Raw genomic sequence first — 13,897 nt, forward strand, 5'->3', positions numbered from 1 at the left:
TCCTTTTACCTCTTTGAACCTGTTTGCTTATCTGAAAAAAATGGATTTGGATGATTGTCCCGAATCCCTCCAGCTCCACAATTTTTATTTTTATTTTTTTTAATTTTTATTTTCTTAATTTTTATTCATATGAAATTATTTTCTCTCTGCTCCAACTATTCCCTCCCCCGCAATCAAAAAAAAATAAGAGTATCAAAAGAGATTTAGAAAAGTGATGCAGCAATAGGAATGAATAGCAACTTAGTTTTTTAGGGTAGAAAGGAGAAAACATCAGAGATACAGTGACGTTCAGAGAGCCTTGGCAAGTACCTAAGTCAGAGTGACGTTAACTCGAGCCCGGGTTCTATTCCGGGCACTCTATTCCGTTAAGGATTTTACTACCCACTATTCCACGCGTCACCACTGCCCCTTCTCAAAACACACGTTATAGTCTCGTATGGAGTTTCTACTTGAAGGCCCTAAATTTCAGCTTACCTGTATCAATTTTCAGATTAAAAATGATGATTCCCTAAAAGTCCCTTCCATATTAAAAATGTAAGATTCCAAGAGAATGATGAATTTTTTAATCAACAAACTGGTCCCCCTGAGCATTTAATAAAAAACCAAGCATTCAATTAGATCTGTGGATTAAATGGATATAAAGACATTAAAAATAAGGGAAATTAGACTATTGTGGCTTGGTGACCATGAATAGTAACTGAGGTATCTAAAAATTAGTGGTGTCACATTTTATAAAAAGAAAATTGATATCACAATATTTAAAATATCTCAAAAAAGCTGGAATTAGAATATACCTAAAATCTTGAAACTGGAACATTTTAAAAGAGAAAAGAGATGTCTTGCAATATTTTTAGAATACAATAATAAACATGAGAAACTGACATCATTCCCATATTTATCTTCATTCACACTGAAGTTTAAATATGGATGGGGAGGGGGAGGGGGAAGGGGAGGGGGAATTAAGAGGTCACGAAACATCTGTTCCTAATAATTCCAGCACAGATGCAGTTGTTGCAGCAAAAGCGAGGATGAAGGTCCTCCAGGCTGCCCTGCTATGAGGTCTTCCACCAACAGCTACAGTGCAGACCCCGAACCCTGCACATCAAGTCCCAGGAATACACAGAGTTGACTGTAGGAGAAAAATGTATGTGTACATGGACAATTAACTGCATTCCCTATGTCTCCAGAGCACCTGTATTAAATAACAAGGAAACGTCTGAGGAAATAAACGAGAGGAAAACAACTTCTTAGAGAATGAAAAATAAGAATCTAATAAAACGTTTCATAGCTTGGACTTGAATTCCGCTTTTTTGGCTGTTCCTTCTGGAATCTTTGGATTTATCTACACCTAAATGATATACTCCAAAATACGTTGTAACAAAATTAATGAAGTGAGTTGTAAAAATTAAATTTTTTTCTCTGAACACAATCCACAGGCAAACTTTACTCATTAGAGAGCACCGTGCTATTGAAGTATGTTGCCGTACTTCCAAGAAACTCCGTTTCAGGTTAACAAGCAGTATAACCCATCCCATCACGTGCACAGCATACTGAAAAACTGTATTTGGTAAAATCCACGTCCTAAGAATGCTTCCTTTGCAGATACAATTCTTCAAACGCTGTCCCATAGAGATGTCTGTCAAAGGGTACAAACTTTCAATTATGACACGAATAAACTCCGGGGAACTGATGCACAGCACAAGGACACTAGTTAACAGAACTGTATGCTGTACGTGAACGCTGCTATGAGAGTAGTTTTAATGTTCTCACCATGGCGACAACAGAGTGTAATTACGTGAGGCGAAGGGTGTGTTAACTAACCTTATCGTGGCAAACATGTGCAATATACACATGTATCAAATCGTCACACTGCACACCTTAAACTTACACGATGTTGTACGCCTATTACATCTCAATAAAGGTGGAAAAACTTAGAAAAAAAGCCACTGTCCCACCCAAAGGAAAGAGTATTTCCTATAGCAATGCTTGCATAACAGATCACATTTAATTTTAACCAGGGTTGCTACAGAACTTTTCCTACTATGTGTATATCCATTTATTTTCTACTTTTAATATAACTAGTTTAATGATCATTTAGCTAGTTATAGGCACAACATACAGCCTTTTAAAAAGTATTTAAAAATACATTTTATTATATTTCCTAATCAGGGTATCTTTCTAACTTAAAATATTTTACTTCTCTTTCAACAATGAACTTTTGTTTTATTTAGCTTATAGCTCTATTAGAGATGAACATACATTTCCCCATTAAATTAGTGATCATACTGCAAGGATTAAGAAACCTTTTTCAGTCCTAAATACTATTTCTACCATTTCACCAAGTCCTCTAACCTCTCATTGCACTTTCGCACACCAATGTGTATCTTCTTCTGACATCTGCATGACTTTTCTTCTCCTCCATTGCAATTCACTACAGGTAGTTAAGAGTAGCTAACGATATAATTCCACGATATTGCATCTGTGTTTACATCTGGCTCTAATCACATGCTTAGAAGTGATTTATACGGGGGAAAGCAAAAAAGGAGGGAAAAAAACCCACAACTATGAGAAACAATTAAGTTGTTATTTTAAATGTATCATTCCCAACTTGATACAACTTTCTCACCACAGGCTTCAAAGTTACTGAAATTGCAAACATAGGGTATGGCATTTCAAAAACACTGGATATAAGAAAGAAAAAAAAGTACTAACCAAATATTTCATATGCTTTTATACTAGGATCATTTTAACAAGTGATTGGTACTTTCAATTTATAAGATAGTTTAAGTTTTGCTCCATGCTACAACTGTATATGTCATGGCTCTGTGGTAAAGTTCCTCAGTTCATAAAAAAAATAAGTTGATAGTAACCAAACTTATTCACTACTGAACTCTAGGAATTAGAACACCACACTCAAGAACTGTGTCAGGAAATGTAAAACTATATTTACACACACACACGCACACAAACACACACTCTCTCTCTCCCTCTCTCTCGAAGAACTATGACACCCTAAAATGAGAAATTCACACAGGCTTACCTGATAATTCACATAATTCCTACTTATTTCAAGATAAAGAGTATTACTGTTGCATTATGGTACTGGTGTTGGTGCATTTACAGAAATACCATTAAAAAAATATTTAGGTAAAAATACCTAAAAAACATTAGGGAAGTAAATACTTCTAACATTTGACCTAATGAAAGGCTTCTAAAAGTTTACAGTAACATTAACATAATTATATAGACACAGGCCAAAAAGACATAACTAAATACATTAAATCTCATGGAATATAAGTTACAATACCAATTTATATTTGTTGAAAAGAATTCTTTGAAAACAAGCACACAATAATTAGTAAACTACAGAGACTCTTAAATGCATTTAAAACTTCAAAACAAATTTACATTCCTTAATTTATAATTGGTAAATTTAAAATTTATACACTACCTGATTCTGAATCTTAATCAGAAGCGGAAGGAAAAGATAAAAATCGCTAACATCTGAGTGACCGCTGTTAAATACCTTCTTCAGTAGTTGTCTGCCAACCCATGTATAGTTTTAAGTCTATCTAAGTTATGAAAAAATAATTACACAATATCACCAATTAATTTCAAATTTTCTTACCATATCCAACCATTTACATTTTTTAATGTCTAAAAATATATAATTCCAGGGATCTTACCATGAATGAAAAAGGAGATTAAAAAATATAGTAAGAATGCAAAACAAATACGGACCGATCATTACATATTCTTCTCTAAACCTAACAACATAAAACTTTCTTTAAAACAGCAGTAATACAACTGGTCTACAGCAAGACTAAATTGACAGCAATCTCAGCTGCAAGATTTAAAAAGACCAAATTTATACAACTGTTCAAGCTAAAACAATCCTACTTCTTTCCAGTCCTAGCAGACTAGAAAATGCTTTTGCCTAATTTACCCAGGGCTAGTTTTAAATAAGGGTAAGACCCGGAATTATACTGAAGGTCCCTATCAAAGCAGAGGTCCCAAATCAACAGGAGATAGACAGATTTATGGTATACTACACCAATAATAATTTTTGTTAGCATCCTCTACTGGTGGTTTCCAAAGACAGCAAGTAGAAATGCAAATGACAGAAGATATGTACCTGCCAGTCCATCTAGAGTGAATTAATCAGTATATGGTCATTAGCAGCTAGAGTACATTTCTCAAATAGATAAATAAATAAATAAGTAACCACAAAGAGTAGAAGTGGAAAATGAGAAGGCAGATTTTTAAAATACAGCAAACAAAGCATTACATTATAAACGGTTAAAAAAAAAAAAAATCAATTTAAGCCACTAACATCATCACCATAGAGTTACTACATAAGGTTTCAGGCTTTGGCCAAACCTTGCTCAACTGTTTTACCCCTGTCAAGTTACATTACTTGATGCTCCCATTAACATCCTACTCTGCAGATATATTCCAGAAAGGAAATTAAAATGTTTTACTGAAGGCTTAGCAGAAAATCTGCATGCCTTATTTTAAAATGAACAAAAAATTATTTACATATAAATTACAGTATAAAGTATCTCTATGACCACCTCCCACTGTATACATCATTTATTCCTTCATTAAAAAGATTTAAGAGTTAACATTTTCCAAGCGATTCTCTCCAATAAACAACTGCAACTTAAATATGACTGCGTTGCTAAGAAATCTTAACCAGCACCTATCATGAGGTTTCACAACACAATGGCATACAACTTCATTTTTAATTTGCAAATCATGAGGCTTAATCAAATAGCGTGGCTGTAATAATCAGCAATGGATGAAATGCATCTGAGAACAAAAAGAAATACAAGGACAGAGCCAACACTGATGAAAATGGAAGATACCTGTAGTAGCACAGTGCTATCTGAAACACCTTTTGTTTTCTGAGAGTGATGCACACTGCAGACGAGACATTTTGTGCTAAACAGCCCCAAATCTGTTTCTCTAATAGTAAACACAAAGGAAAAACACTGACAGCAAGCGCGGTAAATAAATCGCTCCCTTGAGAATGAAAGCAGCAGACTGGAGGGGCTGACACGCGCAGGGGAAAACTAAACACCATCTTTTTCTACCTGCGCAAGTTGCCATTTACTGCAGCCGTCCAGCAGCTCTCTTTCCTCCTGATTTCAAGTACCTTTCGGGATCGCTTTTTCCCCCTAAGTCAGCTGTTGATATGCCTTATGGGTGTAATATTCGTATCACAGGATCTTTAGGAGGAAAATCCATCCTTTCCTGCTCAGGTAAACATGTTTACAGCAGCTGCACAGACGCTGGGTGGTTCAGACTCACATGTCACACACATGTCGTCAGCAACAAGAAAAGCCCCTTTCTCTGGCGACGAACATTTTAAATAAGGTAAAACGCGAACAGCCCTTTCCAAACCAACTTACCTTTCATAAAGCCACAGCAGCAACAGCTCGATATAGCACACACACTATTTGACGCTAAAACAGGAAATTAAAATTGCAATAGCCTGTGCTCCGCTGCGGCCGTAACAAGTCATCTCTCCACAATGAGGACGCCCAGTATTAGTTATCGATCATAACTAACGGAGGTCTTTAAAATACAAACGTGTATTTGGATAACTAACACCGTTCATGAAAGCGGTGATTCTAATGTCGACTCGAATATATTAAAATTACGTTTACGATTGGAAGGAAACATCTTGAAACCGCCTAAAACCTTCGTATCTGCTTCGAGACAGGAAATCCCACACAAAATCTGAAATTGCCAGGAAAGGTTACAAAACCTCGCGTTTCGCATCCCAGAGGGGAGGGAGAAAAGGGGCCCAGGCGTGGGGGTGGGGCGAGCGCCGGGTAGTTCTGACTTAAACCCGCATTTCCTCATTTTCTGGCGGACACGGCGATCCCATTTCAGGCGCCTTTATTTCCCGACTCTCAGAAACTCGTTTTAAAAATAACGCAGGAACCCACACGAGCCCCTCGGTCCGCTAGGTCCGTGCAATTCCTTATATAGACTCGGCCTCAGCCGGCGGCAGGGCCGTTGCCGCCCATTATTCTCCAAACAGGTACCGGGCGGGCGGGGGCCGCGCTCCAGCCTCGGCCCTGTCGCCGCAGGAACTGTCCAGACAATACCCACCAGCAGACGTTCGCTGCCGAGCGGTGGGCGGGCGGGCGGGCACAGCGGCGCCCGAGATAAGCAGACATGCAGTCAACTTACACCGTCTCTCCCAACTGCAAAAGGCGACTGTGCAAACCACCACCACATGTTCGGGGCTTGCGCTCGCTCTCTCGTCATTATTGTTATTTTTCTAAACTCTCACGCCAGGCAGGGCGGGTGTGCGTCCCCGGCGCAACGGCACTCATCAGTAAACACCGCGGCCCGCAGCGCAGGCAGCGGCGCCCCGCGTCCGTCGGTCCGGCCGCCCCTCCCCCACCCCCCTTCCACCCGAGACCCGGAGCGCCGTCCAAGCTCCGTTCGCCGGCTTCACGCCCCGCGCGTCCGGCCCAGGTAACAACTTCCCCAAACCGAAAGAGCACAAGGGAGGCGCACGCTCGGCACCCCATCCCGGCGCGGAGGAGGCGTCCTCCCGGGCGGGGACCTGTCTGCGGTGCTTCCCGGTCCCGAGACCAGGTAACAACTCCGCAAACCCGCCGGCCCCCGCGGCTCCCGCGGCCGCAGCTCCGCGCTCGCCCCGCCCGCCCGCGCCCCCGCCGGCTCCCCGCGGGACGCGGACCGCGCTCGGGGCGCGGCGGCGGCCGCGGGCGCGGGAGAGGAAAGGCGCTTAGGCACCCGCGTCCCGCGCCGCGAAGCCCCGTCCCGCGCCGAGCGCGCCTCGCCGGCCGGTCCCAACTTTACCGCCGCCGGCCCAGCCCGTCCGCGCGCTCCGCGCCGCCCGCGCACACGCGCGCACGGACGACACGCAGCCCGCGGCCGCCGCTCCCGCCGCCGCCCGCCCGGCCGAGCCGCGGGGCCCGAGCGCCGGCGCCGGCGGGGCTGGGGCGCGCGGAAGCCACTCTACACAGGCAGCGCCGGGCACAAGTTAGTTCCTCGGCTCCGGGGCCTCGGCGCCGCGGGGACGAAACGCCGAGGGCGCCGAGGAGGAGGGGAGGGGGGCGCCGAGGGGGCACAAGAGTGGGGAAAAGTGCGGAAAGAAGCAACAGCCGCTCCCCCGGAGCCCAGAAAAGTGGACGCCGCGTCCCGGCCGCCCGCCTGCGCCGGGGATGCGGCGGCGGCGGCGGCTAACGGTCCAGCGAGGCGGCAGGGGCGGCGGGAGCCGCTAGGCGGAGAGACCAGGTAAGAGACATAACGGTTCAGGGAGAGCGGGCGGCCGCGGCGCGGCTCCCGAGGCGGCGGCCCGGAGGGGGGCAGAGAGCACTACTTTCTACTTTCCCACTCCACTTGGCCCGTCCCTACCCGGCCGCCCCCAGCCCGGCTCGCCCCCCTCGCCCCCGGGGGCGCCCCAGCCGCCCGGCTCCCCCTGACTCCGCCGCTCCCCGGTCCGCTCCGCCACTCACCGTTATTGCGCCGCGGGTTCGCCTGCTTTCTGCGCTTACACCTGGGGCCATCCGCCATGATCCTCTCGCTTGTGTCTAAATGCTCGAGTCACCTCCTCCCCCTCCCTCCCTCCCCCTTCCCCCCCGCCCCTCCGCCTCCACCCCTCCCCCCTCCCCACCGCACCTGGTTTACGACACTCGCGGCTTTACGACATCACCTTCCTTACACCTAGAGCCGCTCGCTCTACGGCCGGAACCTTGTTGCTAGGGAGAGGACGGTTTGCGGCCGCTGGGGGAGCGGCCGAGTTTGCATTGAGGGGCGAGGGAGAAGTTTCCCCCAGGTGTCGCGGGTTGGGGGCGGGGGCGATGGGGATCGGTGCGGACGTGGTCCGAAGGGCGACTGGCCGTCGGAGTGAGAAAGGTAAAGTAGGAGGCTCTGAACCGGCCACACCCGCCGCGGCCGCCAGGGGCACGATCGGGTCTGGCTGATTCTCCCCGGGATCCGGTGTCCTCGGAGCTGCCCCCGGAGTGGCCGGAGCGACCTGTCCTCCCTCCTCCTCACGGGGGGCTCACGCACCCCGGGCCGCCCGGGGACGCCCCGGGATCGGGGCAGGCAGGTCCGGGGAGCGGAGAGGGGCTAGTTCGGGACACGCGGTGCCAGGGGAGAGGCCACCTGACCCCCGCACGTCTGCCTCTCTGCCCCTCCTCGGACGCACGGTTTTCCCCCGCGCGACCCGGGATGGGAAGTGACTTCAACGAGATAGAAGTCCAGCTGGAGCGACGGAGGGGCGAGGAGTTCCGCTTGCGAGCCACCTCGGCGGTAACGCGGCCTGAGTAATGCCCACGCCGGCCTGTCTCACTTCCTCCTCCGCGCCGGGCGCTCACCTGCTGTCACCTCGGCCGCCCCCGCCCCCGGTCGGCCAGATCCGAGGCTTCCAGACTTAGAGCTGAGGTTATCGACAGGCCGCGATTTAGTACCTAGACGGGCAGCTGTGGCTGCGAAGGACCTTCCGGCAAGAAACGAGGGCCGGCGGGGGCGGTCTTGTGGGCAGAGCGGTTGCGATCTTCTCTGAGTTCTTTGTACAAGTTCGGGGACTTCTGAAGGGCCACGTAGATAACACCACAAATACCAAGAAAGTCAGGTCTTAAGTGCTCGGTAGGGACTTAGCTTTCCCCTCCTCCCCGCCTTCAAATGAGGAAATGTCTTTGGGACCAACCTTACGGAATAAATGAGCCGGGCTGCACTTCGAATCGTGCAGTTCCAAGTGAACACGGTAAGAGATGACAGAGAAATTGAGGAGACCGGAGCGTGACGAAGTATGAGAAACAACCCAGTCACCTAGCACAGTGCTGTCACAGTAGGTGCTCAATAAATTCATGCCTATAATTTCTGCCGTGCCTATGGCTGGACTTTTTTATTATGTTAATCTTCTAAACACTCTCCAGACTTTTAGAAGATTCATTAATAATCTCTTCACACCTTTCAACTGAAATTTACAGCTGAAGTCTGGTAATTTAAAATTAGAAAGTTTAATCCTGAATATAGATGAAAATTCTCTCCCACGTTTGCTGTGGCATTTTGAGAAGTGAATGCATTATTTATTGGTGCGTGAAATGTGACTGTAAATATCCTTTGCTATACATTATGTCTATATGTCTGCTCCCTTCCTCAAGGCCACAACTAGAATTATCCGTCTTAATGATCATCTTAAGTACAGGCAGCCCTGCCTTTCCTCAGCACCATGTTAATTGACCTTGTACATGTGAGGACCAGAACCATGTTGGTGCTTTGCTTGGTTCAAGTGGTGCTTTTTCCCGACCCTCTTAAGAGCTGTGTGATGTTCTTCAATTTCCTTCTGCATCAGCTTGTAGACTTTATCCTTTGCTGGCATCTCCCCGCTCCCCCCACCCCAGCACACAGGCAGACACACACACGCACAGCTTTTTTACAGCTACCCTAATTTCCAGTCCGAAAGGAAAAAACAGAACAAAACAAAACTTTCTAACTCTAGTGCACGTTTCACGTACTTTTAAACTTAGAAAGTGTCCAACGTCTTTCTGAGGTGCCTGTCCTGACCCCCCGACTAGGCTTTCTTCGTTGTTCATCCTTACCTTGAAGTCAGAGAGACCAAGTCAAGCGATAAGCCAAGTGGAAGTCATCTTCCTTACTTTAGTGGTTACTGGTTTAGTTAGTTTGGGCCAGACTATTCAACTTCTTGCGGACAGGTACCTTTTTTGCGTTTTGTTTTTGCTTGTTCATTTCTGTGCCCTTAGCACTTAGCAGAGTACCTAGTCACAGAGCAGATGCTTGGTAGGTAAATATTTCTTTTAAAAGTGAGTATCGTTGACTTTTTCTGAATCTCTTCTTGGCTCTAACATAAGGGTTGTTTATCTGCCTTCATCACATTAGTTCTTAGGAGCAGTTGAAATCATGAATGTGAAAGCCATTTTCTGTCGTTTATATTCTGCCTTATTTTGAGGCTAATTGCTCTTGATTTTAGATTCTCCATAATCATTTCTCCCAAATGATTAATCCCGATCACTTCTGGTTTTTAAATATGCACAGGAAATATTGATGTTCCAAATTGTCTAATACAGAATTTCAATTTTGTAAAATCCTACAGTAATTAGATATAGATTATAAATTTAATATGTGGTTAATGCGCTTTATTTGCTGTAATGTTCCCAAAATTATTGAACGCTAGACTGGAAAGAAAGCAGGCAAAAGTAAATCTCAAGATAGATTGCTGCTTTAAACCTGATGCCTATGTGATGGTTGCTTTCTCTCTTAAATGTAACTAAAGAATTGGAAAAAATCTTGAGAATAACTTTAGAAAAGGAATTTCTAAATAAATGTGTTAAACTTTAGGTTTATTTAGTCAATTATACCTCAATTAAAAAAAATTAGGCTTACTTTATTCAAACATGGTGGGGATACTAGAGTTTAGCATGTGTCCTGTATCGTTGTTGGTTTTTAGTAATCGTAGTGTCATTGTACAGTATGTATTCAATATGTGCTCCTAGCTCTAATGTCACTGAAGTGGTAACACTGCTTCCAGGGAGCGCTGGGATTGCACATGTTGAAGGAGAGGTAGACTGCTAAAACTGAATTCCTGTAATCTTTTCTAAATTCACAGGGAAAACGTAAATGGGCAGAACATTTTCAATATTGAGTTTTTTCTATAAATTTTTCATAAACCCCTTGCACCTGCTGTTTGCGTTTCATGTAAGATTCATGTATAAGCTAGGATAAAATTTGACATAAAATTATTTTAAGTTTAAAATGTACATACTGCACAGTGTTCCACGTGGAGCATATGATTTCCGTGTACCTCACTTCCTGAACACATTTGAGGAGTAGAACATAATGTGATTCTATAATCTTTGTTAAAGTAAGAAATCGGTTATTTTCACGGCAAGTTAATATATGTATTTCATGAAATAAGTTGACTTCGCTAACTTGTCAGGCTTTAATCTTAAAGTCTTGAGACATGTTGTCCATCAAAGGACAGCATGGAGAAGCCCCTGGAGAGCGGCCCCGCAGTCCGTGCTCAGTAGTGACTCTGGGTGTACGTGGGTCACCATGCGTTGCAAGAGGGCAGTTCACCAAATTCTGTGTCACCAGATCAGGAAGGAAACAAGGCTACGGGGTGGCACAGAACCAACAGTTGTCCTGAGGACCCACACATGCTTTTCTAATGAAGCCTCCCGGGAGGTAATAATAGGGACAGGTGTTTTCCCCAAACCTCCCTGTGATTTTATTATATATTGCATCACAAAACTGTTTTTCCCTCTCTGGGGAATAAGGCTCCTATTTTTAATATAAGTCCGTGAAATGTTAACCCATGGAGCTTCTAATCTGGGGGACAGTTTTTTGGGAACATGTCTAACATAGAGAGATGTTAAATATAAATAAACGTAGAGAGAGAGAGATGTTTGAAGGCTGTTAATGAACATCCAAAAAGTAAAGCTGATCTTTTCCGTAAAGTCATAGTGATTAAAACGATTGCATTCAAAGGCTGCCTCTACAGAAGATAGATTAGTTTCTGTTATTGAAATCACTTGTGAACATGAGTGGCATGTTTTTTCTTATACTTAACAACTATAGGTAGGTAATTTGTACTAGAGAAAGCAACATGCATATTTTGGATTTGAGGGAATTTTAAGAATCTACCGTGGTATCAGGGGTCTGATATCAGGTTTCTTATATTGTTTTGCTGTTTTTTCCCCTTTGTCTCAATGCATTTCTTTTCTCTGGCATCTTGGCTTATTTTTAGCAGCCGACTGGTTCTGCTGCAGAGTATTGCTATTTCTTTGACCTACAGTCCTAGCCTTCTGTATTCCACAGACCTTCAGTCATAATCACTGCCACTATTCAATCCTTTGAGTATACATGTTAAAAATATTTGCAGTCAATAACAGGTTTTAGATGTCCCACCACCGTGTTAAACTCACGTGGAAAAGTTGGCAATGAGAAACACACTGTGTTCAGACATAGCCACAACTTTAAGGCCCCTGGTCAGGCCCTTCAGAAGTTCTTTCGTCTTACGCCTCCATTTTTCTTCGCTCACTCTCTTTATCCCACTTACATTAGTAGAGCACACCTGGGCCCCTCTCTGCTCTTTCACGTTTTAATCATTCTCTTCCTCCATCTTTCTTCGTCCCAGGTCTTGCCCAGATCTGTTTGGATCGATTCCCTTTTTCTTTTTGTTCAAGGCCTTTTGAACCATCCCCACCCTGTGAAATATCAGTACTTTTCCATATTATGCTGGTTATATCCTCTGTCCCTCAAAGTCCAGTCTCTGCCTTTCTGTGCTCTGAAAGGCTGATTCCTGTGGACCACATCACCCAGGCTCCTTTGTCCTTTGGTTTCTATTTGATTTCAGCCCATTTGGAGGCATTGGCAGATGATCAGAGGAAGGAAAGAGAGAGAGGTCAGGATATTAATTTCACCTTCCCCCACACTCCCTCCTGCCTGTCTGTGGCTTTTGGCAGGCGCCTGGCTCCTCTACCTAAGGCCGTGGCTCGGGTCAGACAGTCCTGTCCCATGGCTACAGGTCTTGGCAAGTTCCAGAAACCGTGCCTTCCCTTTGTCCTTTCAGGCCTAGAGAGGGTAATGGTTTCCTCCTGCTGTGAGTCCTTGGGTACTTCATCCCTTATTGGTTCCCCTAGAGCCTGCCCACGTCCATGTAAGTAGTCTCTTCATCAAACTCTCTGCGATTTACCCTTGGGGCATGCCATCTGCTTCCTGTCAGGCCCCTGAGTAGTACACATCTAGAAATAAAATACGTTTTTAGCCTTACTTCTTTTTTTTAATGATTAAGCATTTTTTAAAATTTTATTTATTTTTGGCTGTGTTGGGTCTTCGTTGCTGCGCGCGGGCTTTCTCTAGTTGCGACGAGCAGGGGCTACTCTTCGTTGCGGTGCACGGGCTTCTCACTGCGGTGCCTTCTCTTGTTGCGGAGCACGGGCTCTAGGCACACGGGCTCAGTAGTTGTGGCGCATGGGCTCTAGAATGCAGGCTCAGTAGTTGTGGCGCACGGGCTTAGTTGCTCCGCGGCATGTGGGATCTTCCAGGACCAGGGATCGAACCTGTGTCCCCTGCGCCTTATTTCTTATTAGTCAAGAATTCTGTTTCCATCGATTACAACACTAGAGTTTGAATGTGATGTCATCACTGACAGGCATATACTCATGTTCTAATATGTGTACATGCACAATCTGGCAGAGCTTAGGAATGTGCCGGAGTCTATGACATCGTAGTTATTCAGTTACTGGTTTTGTAATGAGGGCCCCTGCCTTGGTTGACCTAAAAGTAGGAGAGACTACTTCTATATACTTAAAGCAGTGAGTGGGAGGGCATCACAGCACTGCAGTATTAAGGTGGAGGTGGCTGGTTGTCCCCATAGGTCTCTTCCCCTTTTAATAATGGAACCCGCCACACTTGTCACGTGGCCCCTGGCATGGCCGTTGCACGTACCTCGCTGCTGCTGTGCCTCTCAGTTCTGGCCCGTGAGATGTGAGTGATGCCCTGGTTGGTGAGGTCCCTCAAGAGGGAGCGGTTCACCATTCCTCAGAACTCCTCTTCTTGCTGGCTGGGATCAGACGTGCCGACGAGCGCTCCTTCAGGTTAAGGGAGGCACGGCAGCAAGACTGAAGGAGCCCGAGTCCTTGATGGTGTGGGAGAGCATTACCAGCCCTCGACTTCTGCTGCCAGAGCCCTGTTCTGGAGAGACAAGTAAACTTCGATCTTCTTTCAGCCGCCACTGTCTTCGGTTCTGTCATATGGAGCCAAGGTTAACCTTGTCCGATGTGTTGTAGGTATTGTAGGTTAGTTTCCTGTTGCTGCTATAAAAAAAATGACCACCAACTTGGTGGCTTAAAGCAACACACACGTATTATCTTACAGCTCTGGA

At 45.4% G+C, this 13,897-nt stretch overlaps 1 protein-coding gene across 1 annotated transcript in view; it reads right to left on the minus strand.

Annotated features, from left to right (window-relative positions):
* Nucleotides 1–7,568, minus strand: part of ZEB1 (zinc finger E-box binding homeobox 1) — a 193,804-nt gene extending 186,236 nt beyond the window's left edge. The window contains exon 1 of the mRNA XM_060006348.1: nucleotides 7,503–7,568. Coding sequence (XP_059862331.1) covers nucleotides 7,503–7,560 — 58 coding nt within the window. The 5' untranslated portion in view covers nucleotides 7,561–7,568. The remainder of the gene's footprint in view (nucleotides 1–7,502) is intronic.
* Between the last annotated feature and the right edge of the window lie 6,329 nt (nucleotides 7,569–13,897).

Source organism: Delphinus delphis, chromosome 2, assembly GCF_949987515.2.
Source record: "Delphinus delphis chromosome 2, mDelDel1.2, whole genome shotgun sequence".
NCBI lineage: Eukaryota > Metazoa > Chordata > Mammalia > Artiodactyla > Delphinidae > Delphinus > Delphinus delphis.